The 23708-nt window shown below is 37.5% G+C and overlaps 1 protein-coding gene across 1 annotated transcript in view; it reads right to left on the bottom strand.

Moving 5' to 3' along the window:
* The window catches only part of zcchc24 (zinc finger, CCHC domain containing 24), a 176109-nt gene that overhangs the window by 146748 nt on the left and 5653 nt on the right, over positions 1–23708 (bottom strand). Inside the window, exon 2 of the mRNA XM_028795543.2 lies at positions 11941–12141. Within this exon, the coding sequence (XP_028651376.1) occupies positions 11941–12141 (201 nt within the window). The remainder of the gene's footprint in view (positions 1–11940; positions 12142–23708) is intronic.

Below are 23708 nucleotides of genomic sequence, written 5' to 3' on the forward strand. Positions count from 1 at the left end.
CTTTTAGTAATGATTGCACAACAGAAAACAAATCTTAAAATTCTGTGTATGCATATTTCCCACAAAGGAACATGATGACCAGCATCCACAGAGATGCAGCTGCCCACTACAAATCAACTTGTGAACTTTACAGGTCATCTAGGCTCCTATTCGGCATGGACACTATGTACCGTGTATATCTATCTATCTATCTATCTATCTATCTATCTATCTATCTATCTATCTATCTATCTATCTATCTATCTATCTATCTAATCAAGACTTCTCTTGGATAATATTAAATAAAGCATAACTTAGTGTTATAATAGTGAGTAGGCAACTTAAAACTAATTAAATCTGAATTAGTTCTGCTGAGCTTCATCTGTTAAGTTTTTTTCATCAATCAATCTTTACAGAGCACACCACTGTTAGATGTTCTGCAATATATTAATATATTAACTAATATTAACAATTTATTCTCTTTAAACAACTAGTGAGTACGATTCTTTGAGACAGAAAAGCAAAAAAAGGTAATTACAATTGAATTAAGTAAAGCAATTTTGTCACTGCACCTTTAAAAAACAAATTCAAAGTGGTACAACTTCACGACAGAAAACTGTTTACAGGAGTCACACGATTAGTAGGAGGCCAATTGTGAAGTCTAAGGTGGCATTCATAGATAGATAGATAGATAGATAGATAGATAGATAGATAGATAGATAGATAGATAGATAGATAGATAGATAGATAGATAGATAGATAGATAGATAGATAGATAGATAGATAGATAGATCTTGTTACAGTATATTCTTATAGAAAACGTGAATAAAGTTAAGAGTAATTTGTGAGCAGAAAGTCAAAAAGTGAATCCGCTACTTCCTATCTATTACTCTGAATCTTGCTTTCTAGCAACTCTGATTCTCTTTCTACTCACCTCTGGTGGTGTTGTACAAAATTCCAGAGCACTAATTTCAAATTCTCATTGTTCATAACTGTTACCATTTTGGGTTTTTTGAAGTGCTGCATCATATTTTATACTTATTTTTATAATTAGTATTATTTTCTGTTATTAATTTTTTTATTTTATTTAGAAGCACATAACATTCAATACAGTCAATTCAAACTTAACGAGGTAATGAAAAATTCAACCCCGGCCAAAGAGAAAAAGAAGAGAGCCAATAACAAAATGCTACTCTATAAAAGGAACAAGAAAGGAAGGGTATCCTTTTGCCTGAAAAGGAAGCTTATTCTAAAACGTTAATGATTAGATCCTGCCATATTGTAAAAAAGGTTTAAGCAGATCCTCTAAGTGAGAATTAGATTTTTTCCAATTTCAAGTACTATAGAACATCAGTTACCCGATGACTTAAAAATGGTGTGGTGGGATTCTTCCAGTTGAGCAAGATAAGTCATATGCTAGTAGTATAGTAAAGGCAATTACAGTTTGTTAGTTCTTCTCCACTTTAAGGCTGTCTGGGAGTAAACCAAACAGAGCTGTTAATGGGTTCGGAGTGACTGTGACACAGAGGCTGTCTGATAGGCATGCAAAGATTTTTGTCCAAAATGTTGTTAATATGGTGCACCACCAGAACATGTGGCCCAGTTAAACTGGGGCTAGATTGCAACGTTCACAGTTGAATCTTGCCCTGGAAACATTTTGGACAATATTAATTGAGATAAATGCACTCGATAAAAGATTTTAAGTTGAATGATTGTTTGCTTTGCACATATGGAGCTAGAGTATATTCTATGCATGGCTGCATTCCACACCTTTTCTGAAATATTAAATGACAGATCCTTTCCCCAATGAGCAAAGATATTTTTATAAATAGTAGAGATGCTATCCGAGTTTTAAAGACTGATCAATATTTCTGCTGGAATAGAACAAGGTGGGAGGTCTGGAAAATTGGGCAGCTTCTGTTTAGCAAAGTTTCTAGCTTGAAAGTAGTGGAAGAATTGTGTTGATGAGAATTTGAATTTGAAGTATAAGATGCGAAGACATTAGCTATGTACAGGTCTCTAAGTATTTTAATCCCGGACATTTTCCAGACATTGAATAGTGTATATGTTTGAGAGGGTGGAAAAAGGTAGTTGTCACATAGGGATGCAAACAGATAAAAGCTTCTCTGTCTTAGAGTGCTTCTTACATTGGTTCTATATTCTGAGACAGTGAAGTGCAATTGGATTATAAGAAGTACTGCAAGATTTTATTTCTATTGCAGATCAGGCCTGTGTATATTCATTGATTGGTGTTGATGTCCAGGTCTTTATAACTTGTATATTTGCCGCCCAGTAATAAAATCTAAAGTTAGGTAGTGCCATACCCACATCTGCTTTAGGTCGTTGTAGAGTCGCCCTTTGGATGCGTGGATTTTTCAAATTCCAAATAAAAAAAGTAATGCTCATGTCTAATTTCTTGAAAAATGATTGGTTGATATGTATGGGGATGCTTTTAAATAGGAAGAGAAGCTTGGGAAGGATGGTAATCTTAACAATGTTGATTCTCCCTGCTAATGTAAGATGGAGGATAGACCATCTATTCACATCTTGTTTAATTTTTTCCATATAGACAGATACATTTTGTTGAAAAACAGCTTTATATTTGCTTGTGAAATTTACCCTTAGAAACTTAAACTGATTTGCTAAGATAAATAGGAAGGTGTCCAGTCCAATATTGTGTGCTAGAGAATTCACTAGAAAAAGCACACTTTTATTCAAATTGATTTTGAATCCAGATATCTTCCGAAAATCTGTTAATGCTTTTAAGACTGCTGGCACTGAATTTTTTTGGTCAGATACAGTATATACAGTACCATATCACCTGCATATAGTGTTATTTTCTGTTCAAGTCCTTCTCTGACAAACACCATTATCTCTGATGCATTTCAAAAGTATACAGCAAATGGTTTAATGGTGATTGCAAAGAGCAGAGGTGATAAGGTTCTCCTTGTTGAGTACCACTTTCTAGTTAGAAGTAGTGTTGAAATAGTGTTGTTAATACAAACTGAGAATTCTGGACTAGTATAAAGTACATGCACATATGTTTCTGTTATTAATGAAATAATTGTACAGTTTTGGGTAGCATGTTGAGTTGATGTCATTATGATGTGGTGTTGGTTTCTACAGTGTGAGTCTCCAGAAATACCATAACACAGGTACAGATTGAAAAAGATGTTTTTGATTATTTCATGTGACTTTTATAGATATTTTGGGCACCAAATTCAAAAAAGAAAAGCATTTTTTCCATCACGTAGCAAATTTACACAAAGCACAATTTTAAGGTATCAGTAATAGTTTTTTTTATTGATTTTGCACTATAATTAACTAATATCCATACTTTATATTTAATGATGATTTGTTTGCATCTAATATTTTTAATATTAAAATCAATATTTAAAGCAAAACAGTTATTTTACTTGATAATAAGGCCAGAATATAGCTGGAATTGAACATGGTGATGAGTCAAAGCAGCAGGCAGGACATACAGAATTCTCATTTTCTCTGTGAGTGGAACAGCAGAGCAAAGAATTTCCATTGGGTTTTCAAGGAATGGCCAGCTAGAAAAAAGCTACAGTTTAGTGCCAAAAGCATCACCAGGCCTAGCTGGGTGGATCCAGATAAAGTGCTGTTACCACTGCTTCATATTAAGCTTGATTTAATGAAGCAGTTAATGAATATGTATTGTCAGTCAGTCAGGCATCTTCCAACCCGCTATATCCTAACACAGGGTCACGGGGGTCTGCTGGAGCCATTCTCAGCCAACACAGGGCGCAAGGCAGGAACAAATCTGGGCTGGACGCCAGCCCACCGCAATATGTATTGTTGTTTTCCTTAAATATTTGCTTTAAATTTTTAGATTGACTAAAGACTTTCATTTTGAGCAATATTGTACACATGACTAAATTGTTAAAAGTAATTTATTAAATTTTAATCAAATTTCTTTTCAATTTTGTACTTAAATGTGATGTGATGGAAACATGCTAATTAAATTTTTGTTGTGTTCATGAATGCATGCATTTAATTTTGAAGGCCTATGTAATTAATTTAATCAAATCAAGGATATCAAAACTGTCCCATCAGCCCTGTCATTTTCCAAGCTTGCAGATATCCCTATCAATCTTCATGCATTTGTATTTAGTTTTTGTGCTTTAGACTTCCTGGTTCTAACTCCTTATTTTTATGTTCTTACTGCTTTTTTTATATTAGCATTTTGATAGCAGCATACATTTGGACAGATTTCTGACTTCCACTTCAGCTTTGGTTAACATTTCCTCTCCCAGTCATCTCCATTTCTCAGTCAGCCTTTCCTTGCGTTTTAGAGTCACCAGTCACACAATGAGCCTGAAGGAATGGAATGAACACAAACACTAAAGGACATTTTAAGGAAGTCAGTGATAAGAAGATAAAATGTACCTCTTAGAAGAACAGCACAAGGCTCTATTTAAGTGTTTAGGCCTCCATCTGAGCACTGTTTGCTTAGTAATCAAAAAATGTAAATTGCATTTTGCCATCAAGATGCTGCCCACAAAGAGGCAGAAGACCAGGGTGGAAGATCAACGAGAAACCAATAATCACTTATGGAGTTCACTGGTGGAAAGTAGAGTGAAGAAGCATCAGCCAACCATTTCAAGAGTTCTACATAACAATGGCTTCTATGTGAGGGTGGCAAGAAAGAAACCATTACTTACAAATGATCATGTTAAAGCTCATCTGGGGTTTGCCAGAAAATGTGAAAATTAGCCATTTAAGTTTTGTGGGTAGAAGAAACCAACAATGAGGTTTGTGGCCAAAACTGTAAGAACTACAGTATGTGTACCACAGCCTTAACTCTGTTCATGCTCCAGGAAAACACCACCCTTTCAGTGGAGTAAGGTGGAAGCATCATCATGCTGTGGGGATGTTTCTCAATCCGCATGTATTGGGCAGCTTGTCAGAGCTGAAGCAAAATCATATACAATGGGGGAAAAGGCTAAATAACAGCAAATGATATTAAAGCAACCATGAAAAAAAATTCTACCTACTCGTATTTATAGTATACTCATCTTATTTTCACATGTTAGTTATTCAGTCATATGTTCAGATCACCCAAAGCACATGCTTTTTTTCAAGAATGTTGTTAAATAAATGCTTCCAGAAAATTAAGGCAGCATACAAAAGGGACAAGCATTTAAGAGGATTCAAATTTTTGAAATGGACTGAATTAATTGGTCAAGAAACTTTGTTATCTCAGTTTTCCATTAAAACATGATCAATAAAACTTTTCTCTGCCATTACTACTAACAATGTAACAGTTTAAAAAAGTTATCAAGTACAGCTATAGTATTCATTTAAGGTTTTTCAGTCATATATTAATGATACTAAGTTCTGCATAAAACTATTTTAAAAATACCTGCTGACAAATAAGTACTATTGATTTCAAACTTTTCCTTTTTTAAATATTTAAGTTTGGAATAAAAACATAGTTTGAAACAAGTTGTTGCAGTAATAATAATAATAATAATAATAATAATAATAATAATAATAATAATAATACAGACATTTTAAAAACTTTTCAAGAGTCAACCCACTTTTGCACAGGGAGGATTCTCATTCCCTGCAGCAGCAGCCACTGCTGCCTTTATTTGGCCATATAAAAACTGTTTTAATGTTAACATGACAAAAAGAATGGCCTCAATATTCAGTATTGCTTTACTAGCATATATGTATATGATAGCAGATAGATACAAATTGATATGTGATTACTTTCTGTCCTTTTACTGGTGTCAAATACAGTACTGACAAACATTCAGCTTTTAATTTTAGATATAAAGTTTGGTCTTCCATTACTATTAGGCATTTGGCCTTTTTTTCTGTTTTTGATCTTTTTTTTCTTTTGGTCACTGACAATCAAATGGTGTTTTTCCAGGATGGGCCCCACACACTCATTATGTCTTTCTTGTGTTTATCTTATCTTATGTTATCTTATCTTACAAAGGCATGCAAAAGTTTGGGCATCCTTGTTTCAAATGTTTGTTACTGTGAATAGTTAAATGAGGAGAAGATGAACTGATCACCAAAAGGCATAAAGTTAAAGATGACAAATTTCTTTAATATTTAAGAGTATGTAAGCATGATTACATCTTGCCTGAAGAAGGGGCCTGAGTTGCCTCGAAAGCTTACATATTGTAATTTTTTTAGTTAGCCAATAAAAGGTGTCATTTTGCTTGGCTTTTCTCTATATTCATAATGGCTAACACGGTACAACACCCTAGTACTACTTTAATATTTAAGCAAGGTTACATTTTTATTTCCATCATTCACAGGTACAAAATATCAAAAAAATGAAAAGGACCTGAAGCAAAAGTTTGGGCACCCAACACAATCAGTACTTAGTAAAACCCCCTTTGGCAAGTATCACACTTGTAAATGCTTTTTGTAGCCAGCTAAGAGTCTTTAAGTTCTTACTTGGGGTATTTTTGCCCATTCTTCCTTGCAAAAGGTTTTTCATTCTGCAAGATTCTTGGGCCATCTTGTATGCATTGCTCTTCTGAGATCTATTCACTGATTTTCAATGATGTTTAGGTCAAGGGACTGTGAGGGCCATGGCAAAACTGTCAGCTTGTGCTTCCTAAGGTATTTCATTGCAGATTTTGAAGTGTGTTTCAGATGACTATCTTGTTGTAGGTCCCATCCTCTTTTTACAGATGGTGGGATGTTTGCTTCCAGAATATACTGTATTTATCTGAATCCATTCTTCCCTCTACCAATGGCATGTTCGCTCCAGAGCATGACTGATTCACTGCCATGCTTAATAGTTGGAGAGGAACTCTTTTCCTGAAATTCAGTGCCTTTTTTTTCTGCAAATAGACCTTCGCACATTGTGGCCATAAAGTTCCACAGGACCTGTTTCCAAAATGCATCAGGCTTGTTTAGATGTTCATTTGCAAATTTCAGGTGCTGAATTTTGTGGCTAGGATGCAGGAAAGGTTTTCTTTTGCTGACTCTACCATGATGGCATGGTAGTATAGTGTACCATCAGTCCAGAGTCTGCTGAATCTTCTTCAAGGTCAAACGGTGGTTTTTATTTGCCTTTCTAGCAATCTAATGAACAATTTTTTCAGAAAGTTTTCTTGGTCTTCCAGAACTCAACTTGACCTCCACCGTTCCTGTTAACTGTCATTCATTAATAACAATACAAACTGAGAAAATAGTTACCTGAAAATGCTTTACTATATTCTTGTAGGCTTCTCCTGCTTTGTGAACATGAATTATTTTACTTTTCAGATTGCTAGGCAGCTGCTCAGAGGAGCCCATGGCTGCTGATTGTTGGAACAATGTTTAAGAAGTCAGAGAATGTATACAGCTTCACCTGGGGTTTCCTAATAGTGACTGTGAACAAGCCATAGCCCTAACAAGCTAATTAAGGGACCTTGGGAAAAGTTATCTGAGATCTCAAATATCTTGTGAGGCCCAAACGTTTGCATGGTGCTCCTTTCATTTTTTCGCTATACAACTATACAAAATAAAAACAAACTAATCTTGCATAAAATCTAAGAAAGAAACGTGTCATCTTTAACTTTATGCCTATGGGTGAACAGTTCATCTTCTACTCATTTAACTATTCACAGTAACAGACATTTTAAGCAAGGGTGCCCAAACTATATATATCTTATACATACGTCTATACGTGGAAGTGTATGTGTCTGTCCGGCCCAGAAGTGAGAGGTGGAGTTGGGGTAAGGGCTCCACCTCTGAGGAAACAGAAAACTTGCTTTGCCACTAATAACACATACAAAGCCAGCACGTGATCAAAATGAAACCTCAGAAGAAAGACAAAGTTGCTTAGCCACTAACATTGGCAAAACGGTATCCTTTTAACTTTTCCTCCCGCCGCTAATACACAAGCGATGCAAGCACGTCAGCAAATCAAATCCTCCTAGGAGAGAGATGCCCAGAGTAGTTCCTTTCAATTACCTGACATCTCTACATTTCAGTTTTTTTGTGACGATTTCAATAGTGTCTAGGACCCCAGGCTTTTTGCAGCATGGGTTTACACAGCTAGTATATATATATATATATATATATATATATATATATATATATATATATATATATATATATATATATATATATATATATATATATATATATATGGTATACTGTATATACACACTAGGGGGCTTTGCCCCCAATCGCTTCTCTTGTCAACCCCCCGGCCTGCACTATGCGCCAGCCACTTTGCGTCTCTGCCGCTTGCGTTTGTGGATTTCACTTTCACCTAACAACAAGTCTTTTAATTCTTGCGGATAGGCCTCTTCATTGGGAAGAACCACTACTTTTCCCTGATGGCAACACAAATTAGACAATCTACAAGTCTCCAAGTTTAAAGGCAAACAAAATCTACATACTTGTCATATCACCTATGTCCATATATTCAATCTCTTTTCACTGTTCCATTATTTCACCAAGTAAAAATTTCCGTTTGTTATCACTAATGTGATCTTTACTATTAGTTTTTTGAGACTTTCGAATTGTGTACTTTCATAATCTCTAACCTGCTCTGCATGTGTATCATGCCAACGTTTTTGAACCTCTTTACAACATTCTACTTTATTTTCTACTCTTTGTCTTTTATTTCCGACCCCGCTTGGAGCTGAGAGTGCAGGAACTGCGTCTGACAATAGTATTCACACGAATGAGAAGTGATTGGACCGTGGGCATGGTAGTAAATGTTTGAAAGGAGGGTGGGACTTGTTAAAATCTCTTGGCAAAACGTGTCATCTCGCTGGACCTGAAATTATCTCTCATGGGAGATGAAATTATCTCCGAGAAAGTCTCGTCCCAGGATTTCCTTTTATAATATATATACAGTAAGTTCAATAAACAAATAAAAAGTAGGAAAAATATTTATGTAAAAATATTTTATTTCTTCATTTCATATGATTTATACACAGAAATGAAGCACCTACAACTAATAACGTAATGTGATATAAATATAAAAATTGGAAAAATATTTAATGTACTTAAGTGGAATTCAAATTATTCCTAGTATAATAATGGCTCAATGTAGTCAGCATTTTAGCTGTTGTGGAATATGGCCGGCAGCTTCTCCCGGCCAATACCCCCAAGCCGCCATGATGGAGCCCTCCCTGCAATATGGAGGTGCCCCGAATGCCAGCAGGGCATCATGGACACTGGAGTCTTTATTCACAGCCCTGCTGGATACCGTGGGGGCCGCCAGAGGACGCTGCAGGGAGGCTCAAGGACTTGTATTTTCCCTGTAACACGGAAGTACATCCTAGTCACAGGGACAGAGGATATTACGAAATTCCGGGCTGATGAAAAGGAGTTTTCACCTGACCTAGAAGTGTTATAAAGTCACATGGACTGACGGACAGAAACACTTCCGGGTCAAGGACTTTAAAAGGACTGTGGGAAATCCCAGCAGTGAGCCGAGTTGGGAGGAAGGGTGACTGAGCTGCTGAGAGGTGTGGAGGATTATTGGTTGTGGCGAGTGCCCTCTTCTACGCAGTGGTGTGCTGGGGAGGCAGCATTAAGAAGAAGGATGCCTCATGCCTGGACAAACTGGTGAGGAAGGCAGGCTCTATTGTTGGCATAGAGCTGGACGGTTTGACATCCATAGCAGAGCAACGGGCACTCAGCAGGCTCCTATCAATTATGGAGAATCCACTACATCATTTAAACAGTGTCATCTCCAGACAGAGGAGCAGTTTCAGCGACAGACTGCTGTCACTGTCCTGCTCCACTGACAGACTGAGAAGATCATTCCTCCCCCAAACTATGCGACTCTTCAATTCCACCAGAGGGGGTAAACGTTGAACATAATTCAAGTTATTGTCTGTTTTTTACCTGCATTTTTTATTACTCTTTAATTTAATATTTTTTGCTGTTGGAGTATGTGAATTTCCCCCTGGGATTAATAAAGTATCTATCTATCTATCTATCTATCTATCTATCTATCTATCTATCTATCTATCTATCTATCTATCTATTGATTATTTTGATTATTGTTATTATTGATTTATTGAAGTATAGTGGAGGTAGAGGTGCTTGTGCACATTATTATTATAATAAATCCATTATTTGGACTTTTAACTGGTATCTGGCGTCTGATCTGAAGGTTTAAGGGGACGACAGCGCCCCCTATCTGTCACACTGTGAATGACAAAAGACTTACCAGATGAAGAACAATGAGATGTTGTGAGAAGCAACAAATAGAGTGAAGATTCTCATAGCCACCCATTGATAGCAAGTACAAAACAAGACTGAACCACATGAGTGCTGCCAAGCCTATGAAAGATTTCCACAAGGTTGTGGCAGAGGTAAAGTAAAAACTGCAAATCTTTACTAGTGACCTATTACAAAAATGTTCATAAATTTACATATTATAGCACCAAATACATATATATATATATATATATATATATATATATATATATATATGCACACAGCATAAATGTAAGGTGAGGAAGTGCATGGCTGGAAAGAGGTTGCATGGGGCAAGAATAACACCAGGATGGGAAAGATCAGGCCTGGGAAAGCAGCAGGAAAGGTTCACACATTCATCTGTGAGAATACAGGAGATACTGTGCTGTATGTGTACTGAGGGTCTGGAAGGAAATAAGGCATGTGATCCAATGTGTTAGTGTCTGTATGTGTGTGTGTGTGTGTGTGTGCGTGTGCGTGGGTGTGTCTGTGTGCAAGAGAGAGAGAAAGAGATATGGTCTGGGTAGAAACATGAAATACTCCAGCAGGGCTCTATCGGGACAGACAGTCCAGCACTAAGCAGGGGAACCTGGCCCCTTGACTAAAGATTGAGACAGAGTGAAAAAGTGAGGAAATGTCAGAGGTGGCATTTAAGGAGCAGGGCCTCAAAAGTATTTATCTCATTAAATTCTCTATTAGGGAAAAACTGAACAAACCTATATAATGTATTCCCTTCTAGTACCCTATGCTCTTTGATGGCCTGTAGGTACTGGTGAAAAAAACTGCATGTTCCACAAATTGTTCTATTCAGTATACTATATAATCTCATCCTATCAGCTGACATGTTGTCAGTTTCTGCTACTTTGACAATTAAATAAATTAATTAAATATTTTAAATGTTCAGCTTTAACTGGCATTTCCTAGCATATCCTATCATAACTGTCTATGGCAGACAGATAAATAATTTAGCTTTCATTGCTACCTGTCCAATTAGATAGCTCTAAAAGGACAATTAAATTCATTGCACGTCTGCCATTATACATTTCCCCACCTCCCCACCACCATCACTGCTTGCTTACTATAATTCAGGGTTGTGGGGTGCCATAGCCTGGAAGCAACAGGCACAATGCAGACACCATCTGTGGCTGGGATCCTAATCCAGAGTTGGGCACAGACAAACACAATCATTCATACCAGAGCCAATTACCGATGCCTATTAACATGACAGGCTCAGGCAGGAAACTGAAATTACAAAAGGAAACCCACACGGACAAGAGAGGAGTGTGTAAAACTCCGGGGCTGAACAACTGTGATGTGTCAATGATACCTGCCACAGCACCATGCCTACCCTACTATTTAAAAAGGTTATCATTTGTTTTATTTAAAGGTCAAATGCAGGTTTATTTTTTATTAATTTCACTATATTATATACCACCAACACATGAACAGATTTCTGGCAAAAAAAAGTGACAAGTAATAATCCCAGACAGGTAGAAAAGGTCTCATTTTTCTTCAAACATGTCTGGTGAATCAGCATGCACAACACATCTTAAATGTGAATCAGACAGGTGAATGACCTCCAATGTGAAGAAAGTAATTGTGCAAACAGAAAAGAATCACAGTAGACAAATGCTTTCATTTAATGAGAGACGTCAACCGAAATTACACCCTCTTTGGAGCGTTCACTTGTATGATGCACTACTCAACAACACTGTCTGAAAAAACAGCTCACATTTTTTGAAGTGTATTTCTTACCTGTGGGCAGTCTTTAATGTAGTGTCCCTTATTAAAGCAAAGATGGCACAGGTAGTTGGGGGGTGGTCTTTTGCTAGGTTTTCTTGGCTCAGAGGTGAGAGATAAATCAGAGAAATGGTCCGTCAAAGAGCTCAGTCCATCAACGATGTTATTGAGAGATCCGTAGGGTGATGCACTCTTGTAGAGACTACTGCTTAAGGCCTGTAGACAAATCAAAAAAGCCAATTGTCAGCTTGCACAAATCTCAAATGTTTTAATATTGTAAGAAGAATATCTGGAGGTGAGCAAGAGATGTTGAAAGGAGAAGAACTTGGTTTTGTAAGCAGACGATATACAGGGCACTACTTAGACACCATTAAGATACCTAACAGCTCAAGGCTGTGACACTTGACACTGTGTAATAAACTCACTTTAGGATGTGCCTATGTCACAATAATAATAATAATAATAATTCTTTACATTTATATAGCACATTAAAATGTTGTCTGTGTCCCTCACTCTATTAATGCAATAAAACCATCTGTCAGCCTGTCAGTTTGTCACTATTCGAGAGTGTCCATCTATGGTACAACAAGGAATCAAGTGTGGATGGAACGCCATTTTATTGCAAGCCACCACTTATGAGTTTTTAGTTCACCCTGGAAAGAAACTAACATGAACAAAACTAAAATAAGCAAACTCCACTGGGAAGATTTAAAAAAAGGATGAGGAAAAAGAAAATGACTTCTGGTAACAGTGAGTTATAAACCATGATTCAGTCAGTACCAACTGAAATACACTGGAGCAGATAAATTAGGACAATCTGTGTAACACCCACAGTGCACGAGTATAGAGAAGAACTACTGCTGCTACCTTTTAACAGCCGCTTTCTAAACAAATCACCGTAGGACTGACCTCCTGAACCTAATGTTTAAAGTCACATCTCCATGTCTCCAGTGTTTTAAGTACCACTTTACATGCTGAGCCGTGGATTGCTTTTTTAATTATTTGTAACTCAGCTCCTCTATCCCCATTCACATCATTTATCATAACTTTATTTCATTTAAATTATCTTTAGCAGTGTTGGCTGAAGCACTTGCCTCACCTTTATAAGTTTTACATATAGACAGTACAGTGTCCTTTTTTTAAATAGTGTCCTTTCATATAAAATGTAGTACTTCTATCACTGAAAGCATGTTCACAGGTTATGACATATATCCATAAAGTGAAGCTGAGGAGTCAAATAAAAAAGAGTTCACAGGGTGGTTGTACAAACGTTCCAATAAAGCACACTGCCTGCCAGGAGAGGGAAGTTGTGAGTTGAGTAACAACTTAAAACTCAAACACTTCAGAGAGTTTCAGTTTCCATTTATAGACTGTATCCCAGCCAATCACAGAGAAGCATTCTGACAGGTGGCTGACAGATGGCTGACTCTCTCTAGAAACAAAAAAAAGTAATTATACATGTATGCTCAAGAATGCATGTGTTGGTTCCTGGAAAGAACAGCAAAAGGTGATTTGGGGTTCTACTAAGATACAATATATATTGCCATGTCCTGCGGTGGGTTGGCACCCTGCCCAGGATTGGTTCCTGCCTTGTGCCCTGTGTTGGCTGGGATTGGCTCCAGCAGACCTCCGTGACCCTGTGTTCGGATTCAGTGGGTTGGAAAATGGATGGATGGATATATTGCCATTGGAAGTATAGTCACAAAGTAAACAGGATCTTTTGGATACCACATGTAGGTGAAGACCATAAAATGTTTAATTTTATAATAACAGGCTAAAGTTTGTGAAAGAAACTGTGGGCCATTGACAGAAAGAAAGACATGCTTGGGAACTGTACAAGAGGAGAGAAGGTCCCTTCACATTGTGGAAAAAGCCCTTCTATAAAGCTAGGAAGTACTTTAGAAAATGAACAAAAATATCAAAGTTGGTTATTGACAGGTGTTAGGATAGGAGCCCTTACATAGCAGCCTGGAGACTAAGGCAGTAAAGGCTGGTCTTGAGCACGTGGCATCCAATTGGTGATATAAGATTATAACCTAAAGGAGTGCATATAGAAATTGAAATTTGAACTGATGTTGATGAGGAGCTCATGGATGGTGGAAGAGTGTTTAGGATTATAAAAAGTGAAGCACCTTGAGCATGGGAAAGGTACTATATAAATTAAGTGAATAATTATTATTATTATTATTAAAGTGAGCTGTTATGCACAGCATTGCAGTCACATCCTATGCAATTACTCCTAAGGCACTCCACAAAATCTCTTTACTGCCAGACACACCCCTGTAAACTGTCAGCGTTAACGAGGCTACAGTGCCTTCTACCACCCCTGGATGCATTGCATTCTTGAGCAATATATTCAGTTTTAGCAGGAACCCATTACAGTTTCTAGACACATTAAAGCTACCTGCCAACCTGAAGGACTCCTGGCCCTTCATTGATCCACCAAGGTCTAATTCTTGTGTTAACACTCTGGAGGTTGATCTTCTCGGGCACCATAAGGTTTACCACCAGCTACCCCTAGACAACACCCATCTATCCATGCAGACCTTCAAAAATGCTCTTAGCAGCTATTGTCATGTGCAAATAATATTAGACCGTCTTTCTGTCCAGTGCCATCCCTATGGCTCAGTCAACTGCGGCAGACCATTTCAACATGCAGTGTGTTTTTAAAATAAAGACTTATTAAGTAATTGATGGGTGGCATGGTGATGCAATGCTTCACACAATTGGTACTTTTGCTTTCCTCCCACATCCTCAAACACATGCAGGTTAGGTTAATGGGTCATATTAAATTGGCCACTTGTGAGTGTGTGTGTGTGTGATGGACTATTGCCCAGTCCAGGGTTGGTAGCTGCCTTGTGTCTGATGCTGCCAGAGAAACAGTGGGACTCTGACCCGAGATTCCCTGAATTAGATTAATCAGGTTTAAGAACATGGTTATGTTGTATAAATACACGGTAAGGAATATACTACTTGTTATTGGTTTTTCCTGTTTAACTAGGGAACCACTTCACCAACAGATGTTGTCAAAGAGTTGTTTAAGGTCAGTTTAACAAATTTACTCTTATAAAAAAAAGCTGAGATCACTGAGAAATATATTAAATGTCCATAAACAGAGTAAGATATTGTCAGAGTGACAATCCTAATCAAGTAGGAGAAAAAAACCACTAGTGTCCGATCCGACATTAAAGCTGATGTGGAAATCCTGCACTTAGACTGTTCATTAGCTTACATCTGTGATGCATTTGGCTCCAATACCTGGTAAATCCCTCACATTTCCTTTCTTCTTGGGGATATAAAGTTTAGACCTTAATTCCCGATGATCCCTGTAACAGTATAATTACTTTGAAAAAAAGAAAAAAAATTTTAGTACTTCTTAAACGTGTTTAAATTCCACAGATAATCTGCAATGAAATTCTGCTTAGTAAAAGTGCTTTCGGTTATTCTCCAAAAAATCCACCCATGAGGAAGGCTGAGCCAGCCGACTTGCAGCTAGCTAATTCAAGCGCTAGCCATTCATTTTTCTTACAGTTTTCATTTCAATGACAAGGGAGGCTTTTTAATAAGCACTATCACTTCCAAAAGTGAATCTTCTAGCTGCTGCGCAAGAGCGATCTGACAATTCTGAAGAAGCACAGAGCCTTTCAACCAGAAGAATGGCTTATACCAGCTTATTGGCACCAGCTTTGCAAGATTTTAAGAGTCAATTGGTTATTTTTTTTGTTTTGTTAAAGTTGGCAAATAATCAGTCAATCATCAGGCATGCTTTCAGAAAAGTGAAATAATGACAGGAAGCATCTATTACAGAGGAATAACATATTTTAATCAAACAATTAAGGAAATCATTCCAAACCACATGGGAGGGATCTGATCTAATCTGCACTGTGTCAGTTTCTGTAACATTTTTCAAATTTAAAAAGAGCTCTGGCATTGAGTTCTGTTTAAGCATTCATTACAAATCCAATTATGAAAACTACAGGTTTACCATTATTTTTCAAACACACTTAACCCAATTCAGGGTCACACCATGAGGCCAGTGCCTTAAATGCAAGGCAGTGTGCCATCACAGGTGTTATTACTCACACTTGCACAACATACATATGTCTAAGGATGTGGGTGGAAAACTGGATTGCCCATAGAAAAAGCCTATTGTATGTAAACATGGGAAGAACATTCAGTCTCCGCACAGACAATAGCTGGGCACAAGATAAGAACACAGGTTGCTAGATCTGGGAATCAGCAGCACCGCCAACCATCATCACAACACCCACTTAAGCTACACTCACCTTACCTGACTGAAGTGACTCAAACCTGACTGTTTGCCTTAATGTGACACAAATCTGATGTTTACAGGGCTGTGTGGACACAGAAATCCGTTATTAAGATTTGAGTCTCTTTCATATGTGGTCCTAGATTGGATACATATCCAATTTGTGGCCATGTGACACAAATGACAATGGTCACACTGGAATTCACGTGGTATTTTGCCTGTACACATGAGTTGAGCTATGCCATCTTCATCCAGCACCAATGGTGTGGCCAAACAACAACAGAGGAGAGCTACAGCTGTGACAACAGTCACGGTCTCACCATTGCTGGCTCCTTTCTTGTAAACACACATCTCATGGTGTAGCAGTGTCAGCAATGGCTGCAAAAAAAAACAAAAGCTAGCTGTCAGACTTTTCTTCTTGACCGAATCATCTACAGCTGATGAACTGCTTGCCATCCTCTAGAGCAAAATGCCATGCATACAATAGCTTACTAGTGTGTTCATTTTGTCAGTTTTAATTCCACAAATCGTCTTACAAACTGAAGGTTATTACTGTTGGCAACGCAGATGACACAATTTCGAAGGACAGATGTGTTCACATTACAGTTAGATACAGGTCACTTGTACTTATGAATATGAACCGCAAAGAGAGGCAAAGTAGATCTGAGCCAAAAGTCGGAATTGAGCAATGAGGCCTGTAATGTGAATGAGGCCTGTAATGTGATTCAGTGATTAATGGGTAGATAATCTACATACATACAAAGTGACCCTAACTCCATTATATTGTGGTATGTGTAATATATTATATCAGGCATTTTATTTTGAAATACTCGGTGTGTTAGTCAAATTGGGTTTCATTAGGCATAGCTGTGAGTCTTTTAGTTAACTGTTCTGTCAGTAATTAAATAAACAAGGATCTCCTAGCAATGTCTGTTGTTCAGATGCATTATTGAATGTAGATACTGTAATAATGTCATTCCCTTTATAAATGTTATGAGAACAGTACAGCACTGCCTACTGGCTGAGATATTGGACTTTCAGCCACCTCAATATGTGACCCTGACCAAGCCTCTTGTTCTGCTTGTGACCCAATTATAAATAAATGAATACACGTAGTACATACATCCATTTATTTTGTTAATTGCATATTTAGTTTAGTGCGGCAGAGAGCCGTGTCTATCCCATAAACCCTAGACAGACTGCCAGTGAACTGACAGGCTCACTCATACTGTGCCAGGATAAAGTTGTCAATAAAAGTAAGATGTACATTGATGTAGAGTGTTCGGGTAGGCCATTTATCGTACATGAATTAGTAACAAAACAAATACTGACAGAAGATGGTTATGCAGGCATTGTCTTGAAGGTGGGGGCTTGCTGCAATTGATTTTTTTTCATTTGAAACAAACAATTTAAATGTGATTGTAGTGAAAAACAGTGAAAGCTTTTATATAAACAAAAGTGGAATTATTATTTTTTTAATTTTATTGAATTTTTTACAATCAAATAACACTCCATACACATAACTTCAGTTAAAAGTGGAATTATTTTTTTAAACAGTTCAAATCGCTTCACTATCAACAGCAGCCCACAGTATATGGAGAAGCATATGGAACGTTTTCCCCATTTAAAACAATTCTGTGATTTTTTTACTTAAAGAAACACTTCATTGCAAATTGTAGACTATAAATAACAAAAAAAATGAAAGACTACAATTTGAAACAGCTTATTAAAATGAATCATGACAAAAGTACAATCAAACATCTTAAAAACCTAAGTCATGTGGATGTGGATGTGGATCATGAGGCTGACGATGAAGAAGCATTGGGCATCAATGGAGCAAAGCACCAGGGTGGTTGTGTTTCAAGTGTGTCCACAATTTGTTCATATTTGACAATTTAATGACTGCCTTTTTGTAGAAATGACAGCAAACAGTCTCGTTTAAGTTTTCTGGCTATCCACTATTGCTTGGTTTGAAACTGAACTGAATCCAAACTGCTGAAGTTAGGTTTGGCTTAATACTGCCCATCTTCAGTGTCACTCCTTTTTATTATTTTTAAGATTGCTAGCGGGTCAGCATAATATTTTTTCTTCAAAACAGTTGTGTCACAAACAATGTAAGTAAGAGTGGAAACTGTTCAATCATCATTCAGATGAGCGTTATCCAATGTAATTGATTGTCAGGTCTTTGGAAAGTTTGTGGAGCATGACTTCTTTAGAGTCCTGCTCATTCAATCAAAATGTGATTAAAATTTTTATTTAAAAAAATGATAGATAGATAGATAGATAGATAGATAGATAGATAGATAGATAGATAGATAGATAGATAGATAGATAGATAGATAGATAGATAGATAGATACTTTATTTCCCCTTGGGATTAATAAAGTATCTATCTATCTATCTATCTATCTATCTATCTATCTATCTATCTATCTATCTATCTATCTATCTATCTATCTATCATTTTTTTTAATAAAAATTTTAATCACATTTTAGTACATTTTAAAAATAAACGGTGCTCTGATTCATTACCTCAAATTTTGCTGACCAAAAAAAAAGCAGCATGCAATTGCAGGGAGCCAGTTAAACTATTACCAGGTCAGAAATACAATGTTGGGATGTAAGAGAAAAAACATGGACTCATAAAGAACATGCAGACTTGACATTAGCAATGCCCAAGACACTGCAGCTTGGTAGCAGACATGCTAACCAATGTCTCATGTGGATATTATACAGTCTTATTATAATTGTCTATTTGTAAAACAATTTGTTAAATGCCTTAGAATGCTGACTTTGGAAAAATAATTGGATTAGATTAGATTAGATTAGATTAGATTAGATTAGATTAGATTAGATTAGATTAGATTAGATTAGATAAACTTTGTTAATCTCAAGGGGAAATTCAGCTGCATACTGAAATGGAAATATAAAAAACGAGGATATAGATTCACAGAACAAATAATACAGCCCGTCAACTGATAAAATAAATAAATAAATAAATAAATAAATAAATAAATAAATAAATATTGTACAGATATTTCAAAGTGAATTTAACGAGTACATCGGGAGGAAGCACTGATTTGCCTGGTAGCAGTGGGCAGAAAACACCCACAGAAGCGCTTCTTACAACATTATTTGACACCTTGAATAAAGGCATAAATAATGAATTCCCCCATGAGGTTTCCCCTGGATGCACTCCCTTTTCCTCCTGCATTCCAAATATGTGTGTGAGGTCGACTGGTGACTCTAAATTGTCTCTTTGTGCGTATATAGTTGAGAACATGACTATGCCCGGCGTCCCGTTTAAGGTTAGTCTTTGCCTTGTATACAGCACTGTTGGGAGTAGGTTTCAGCTCTTGCAAAATGGATTAACTGGGTATAACAATCTTATTTACAATAATAATAATAGTATTATAAAAGTTTAAGTTTGATTAAAGGCTACTCATTTAAAAAACCCTAAAACACTGACTTGTGACGGGACAGTTTAATAAATGATACTGGACAGAATTAATTAAAAAAAAAAAGAGGTCAACTTGTGATGAACTCTTCAAATCAGGTTACAAGCTCAGCAGGAGGCCCTTTCAAACTTTTATCCCTCAACAACTGCCCACTGACACCAAAATGCTGTTCTGACACATAGACACTACACTAAGGCACAAGGAGGGCCATTCATGGTGCAAATTACTTTTACATTTCCCCACAGGAGATCTCACTTATGCCGTCTCACATGGAGGTTCAACGTTTTTTTTTTTGGTTACCCCTTTACTTTATCACAACCACAGAAAGCGAGGAAAGTCAAAAAGAAGTGAAATTGCTTGTTACCAGGTAAAAGACATGTTCTAGCTGCCATGAGCAAGCTTCTGTCTGACAAATCTGAGAGCTCAGGTTTCTTGTTCTGCACTTCCTTTTGATTTTCTTTTACTCTCCCCAGGGATGCTGGCTGTTTCACAACAATAACATTGCGGGTGTGCAAGACGTTTTGACACAGAAAGCAATTTAATGACAGCAACAGTGTGATTCAGGGCTGTTATTTTATGCCAATGAAATGTATATAAGTTCATGTAGTTTTTGCAAGATTTGCAGCAATGACTGAGATCCAATAGGATGACATGCCAGGAACATCTAAGCAGTGGAAACATAACAAACAATAAGCCAAGTTAAGGATTCATTTGTCTACAGTAGCAGAACTATACTGTGTGTGTAAAAATAGAAGTTTTTACATCATTCTTAAAGTATATTTGTTTGTAAAATGTACTTAATTAATTCAACCTTCTTCTTTTTCCATTGTAAGACTGCTGAAAGTTGGTGTCTGCCACAGCAGCATCGAGCATAAAGCAGAGAAAAGGTGTTATTTTGCACAATTCTGTGGACAAGTTCAGAGACAGCACAAACCTAATATGTGTCTCATTTGGACAAAGGAGACCAGAATATTAAATGTGCAAACTCTTATATAAAGACATTAGCTCAGAGGAAACTGAACACACGCCTCAGGTGCTGTGAAACATTAGTGCTAACCACTTCACCACAATTAATTAATTTATTATAATGGATATTATGAACATTTTATTTTAAAGGATGTATGTTTACTCATCTTCTAGTCTAACTATGACAAACACAAATTACAAAGTGACATGCTCATTTAAAAATACAGTTAATAACGATGTAATATCAATTTACAAACTAACAAGAAGAAAACAAGAAACTTACAAACAACATTGACTGGGAATTGTGTGTTAACTATAAAATGAAAACTGTCTCTGCCTCTTTCTCTCTGGTAGCTAGCAGATCGTGTGACTGGGCAGGTTTTGTGAGATACACAGGACATTAATAGGATAGCCCAACTTAGAACACACACACACTACTAGAATGGTGTTGGTATTGAGGAAGCATTCATTTTGAATATTTACAGCCCTACAATAAATCCTAGTGACTAGCTCTATGAAAACTGCATACTGACCTTGATGAGCAAGAAGACAGCAGGAATTAGGTGTATCCTCTTTAACTACATTCATAACCGGGACATACAGAGATGTAGCTTGCTGAACCAGGAAGACGCTATTCACTACAGGGCTGAGTTTTTTAAACTCCATCAACATGCCCAGACTTCCCTTCTGCTAATAACCTGACTATACCATTTAACCTCTCCAAACTTATGCAATGAACGTGACTTCAAGTTAACATTCTGCATGAAAAGGTGACTGGGGTAGCAGCTTTACTGAGATATTCACCACTCACATTCATGTTATACTATTTACTTCTCCGTTACAGTTCAGACACCACCAGCTCTTATCAGTGTCTGCCTTACTATGACCATTAATAAGATGGAGGGCCAGACTTAAAGAATTATTGCCTTTGACTTTTGCTGCAGCTACATCTCCTAAAGTCAGCATTTGATAGCATGTTAAATGGTGAAGAGCAGCTGGAAAATGTTTATTTGTGCCCAAAAAATAACTAAACATCCACACATTATCCAACCCACTATATCCTAACACAGGGTCACAGGGGTCTGTTGGAGCCAATCTCAGCCAACACAGGGTGCAAGGAAGGAACAAAACCCAGGTATGGCACCAGCCCACTGCAGGGCACACACACACACACCAAGCACAATTTAGGATCGCCAATGCACCTAACCTTCATGTCTTTGGACTGTGGGAGGAAACCGGAGCACCCGGAGGAATTCCACATAGATACGGGGAGAACATGCAAACTCCATGCAGGGAGGACCCAGGAAGCGAACCCGGGCCTCCTTACTACAAGGCAGCAGCACTACCACTGCACCATCATAACTAAACATGTAATAGGATACATGCAGCTAAATGATACACGATCCATCCATCCATTTTCCAACACAGGGTCACGGGGGTCTGCCGGAGCCAATCCCAGGGCACAAGGCAGGAAACAATCCTGGGCAGGGTGCCAACCCACCACAGGACACACACAAGCACACCCACACACCAAGCACACACTAGGGCCAATTTAGAATTGCCAATCCACCTAACCTGCATGTGTGTGGACTGTGGGAGGAAACCGGAGCGCCCGGAGGAAACCCACGCAGACACGGGGAGAACATGCAAACTCCACGCAGGGAGGACCCGGGAAGCGAACCCAGATCACCCAACTGCGAGGCAGCAGCGCCACCCACTGCGCCACCGTGCCGCCCATGATACACGATATCTTTTGTAATTTAAGTTGTTCTGTTAAATGATATATCACTACCCTTCATATCACACCTCCATGGCCAGTGATTCTACAGTCCAATACCAGAATATAACAATGATTGTCATTGCTGTATTTCATAAAATTATATTCATGGTTTGCACAGTAATAATAAAAATACATTTTATTTATATAAGCAGGTGGAAAAAGTCTAAAAGAAAAACACTGAAATATTACATTTTTTCAAACAGCAGACCAATAGTACTTTCAGTAATGATACTTATATGCAACAAACTATATCTGGGATATTGCAGCTGCAGAGAGAGAAAGATTGGTTGTTTCTGAGATAACAGAAAGAGATCTGATACACGGTAACACAAAAAAACATTTTACAGTAACAAAAAGGTTTTTAAAAATTTAGTCAACACTAAGGTTCAAAACCCATCCATCCATTTTCTAACCCGCTGAATCTGAACACAGGGTCACGGAGGTCTGCTGGAGCCAATCCCAGCCAACACAGGGCGCAAGGCAGGAACCAATCCCGGGCAGGGTGCCAACCCACCGCAGGACACACACAAACACACACTAGGGCCAATTTAGAATCGCCAATCCACCTAACCTGCATGTCTTTGGGACTGTGGGAGGAAACCCACACAGACACAGGGAGAACATGCAAACTCCACGCAGGGAAAGCAAACCCGGGTCTCCTTACTGCGAGGTAGCAGCGCTACCACTGCGCCCCCGTGCCACCCAAGGTTCAAAACCTTTTACCAAAAATGCTTTTCAAATGTTTATGTCAAAATGCCTATCAAAAGTTAAACCTGATATTTGTTTTGTTTTTCTTTGGAATGTTTTAGTTCTAGGCTATCGTGAGTCTTTATTTTTTGGATGATTCAAAATTTGCGCCATCACCTCTTATAGCGATTGTTACACTTGCATAACATTTTGTGCAGCATTCAGCAGTCATAGCTACAAATGGTGCCTTCAACATCAACAACATGATGGATTCGTAAAAAATAATGGTTAATATTTATAACAACAAAATAATAGCAGTAACAAAAAATCTAAATGTGAACTACAAAGAATTGGTATGTTTCAAAATGAAAATTTATCAAATAAAAAATACAAAAAAAAAAAAAACTTGAATCAATACATACACTTCTAGGATCCTGGCACTGCCCAAATGTTTTAAAAGCACATTAATTTGCACTCATTCCACTTAGCCAGACTATTGGTGTTTGATGCAGAAGTGGGCAGTACTGCCAAAAATATGTAACGCGGTATAATCAGCCAATACTGGTACTATATAATGCACTTGCAAGATATTTTAACAATGCATGTATTGATGGTTAACTGTG

This window comes from Erpetoichthys calabaricus, chromosome 2 (assembly GCF_900747795.2).
Source record: "Erpetoichthys calabaricus chromosome 2, fErpCal1.3, whole genome shotgun sequence".
Lineage (NCBI taxonomy): Eukaryota > Metazoa > Chordata > Cladistia > Polypteriformes > Polypteridae > Erpetoichthys > Erpetoichthys calabaricus.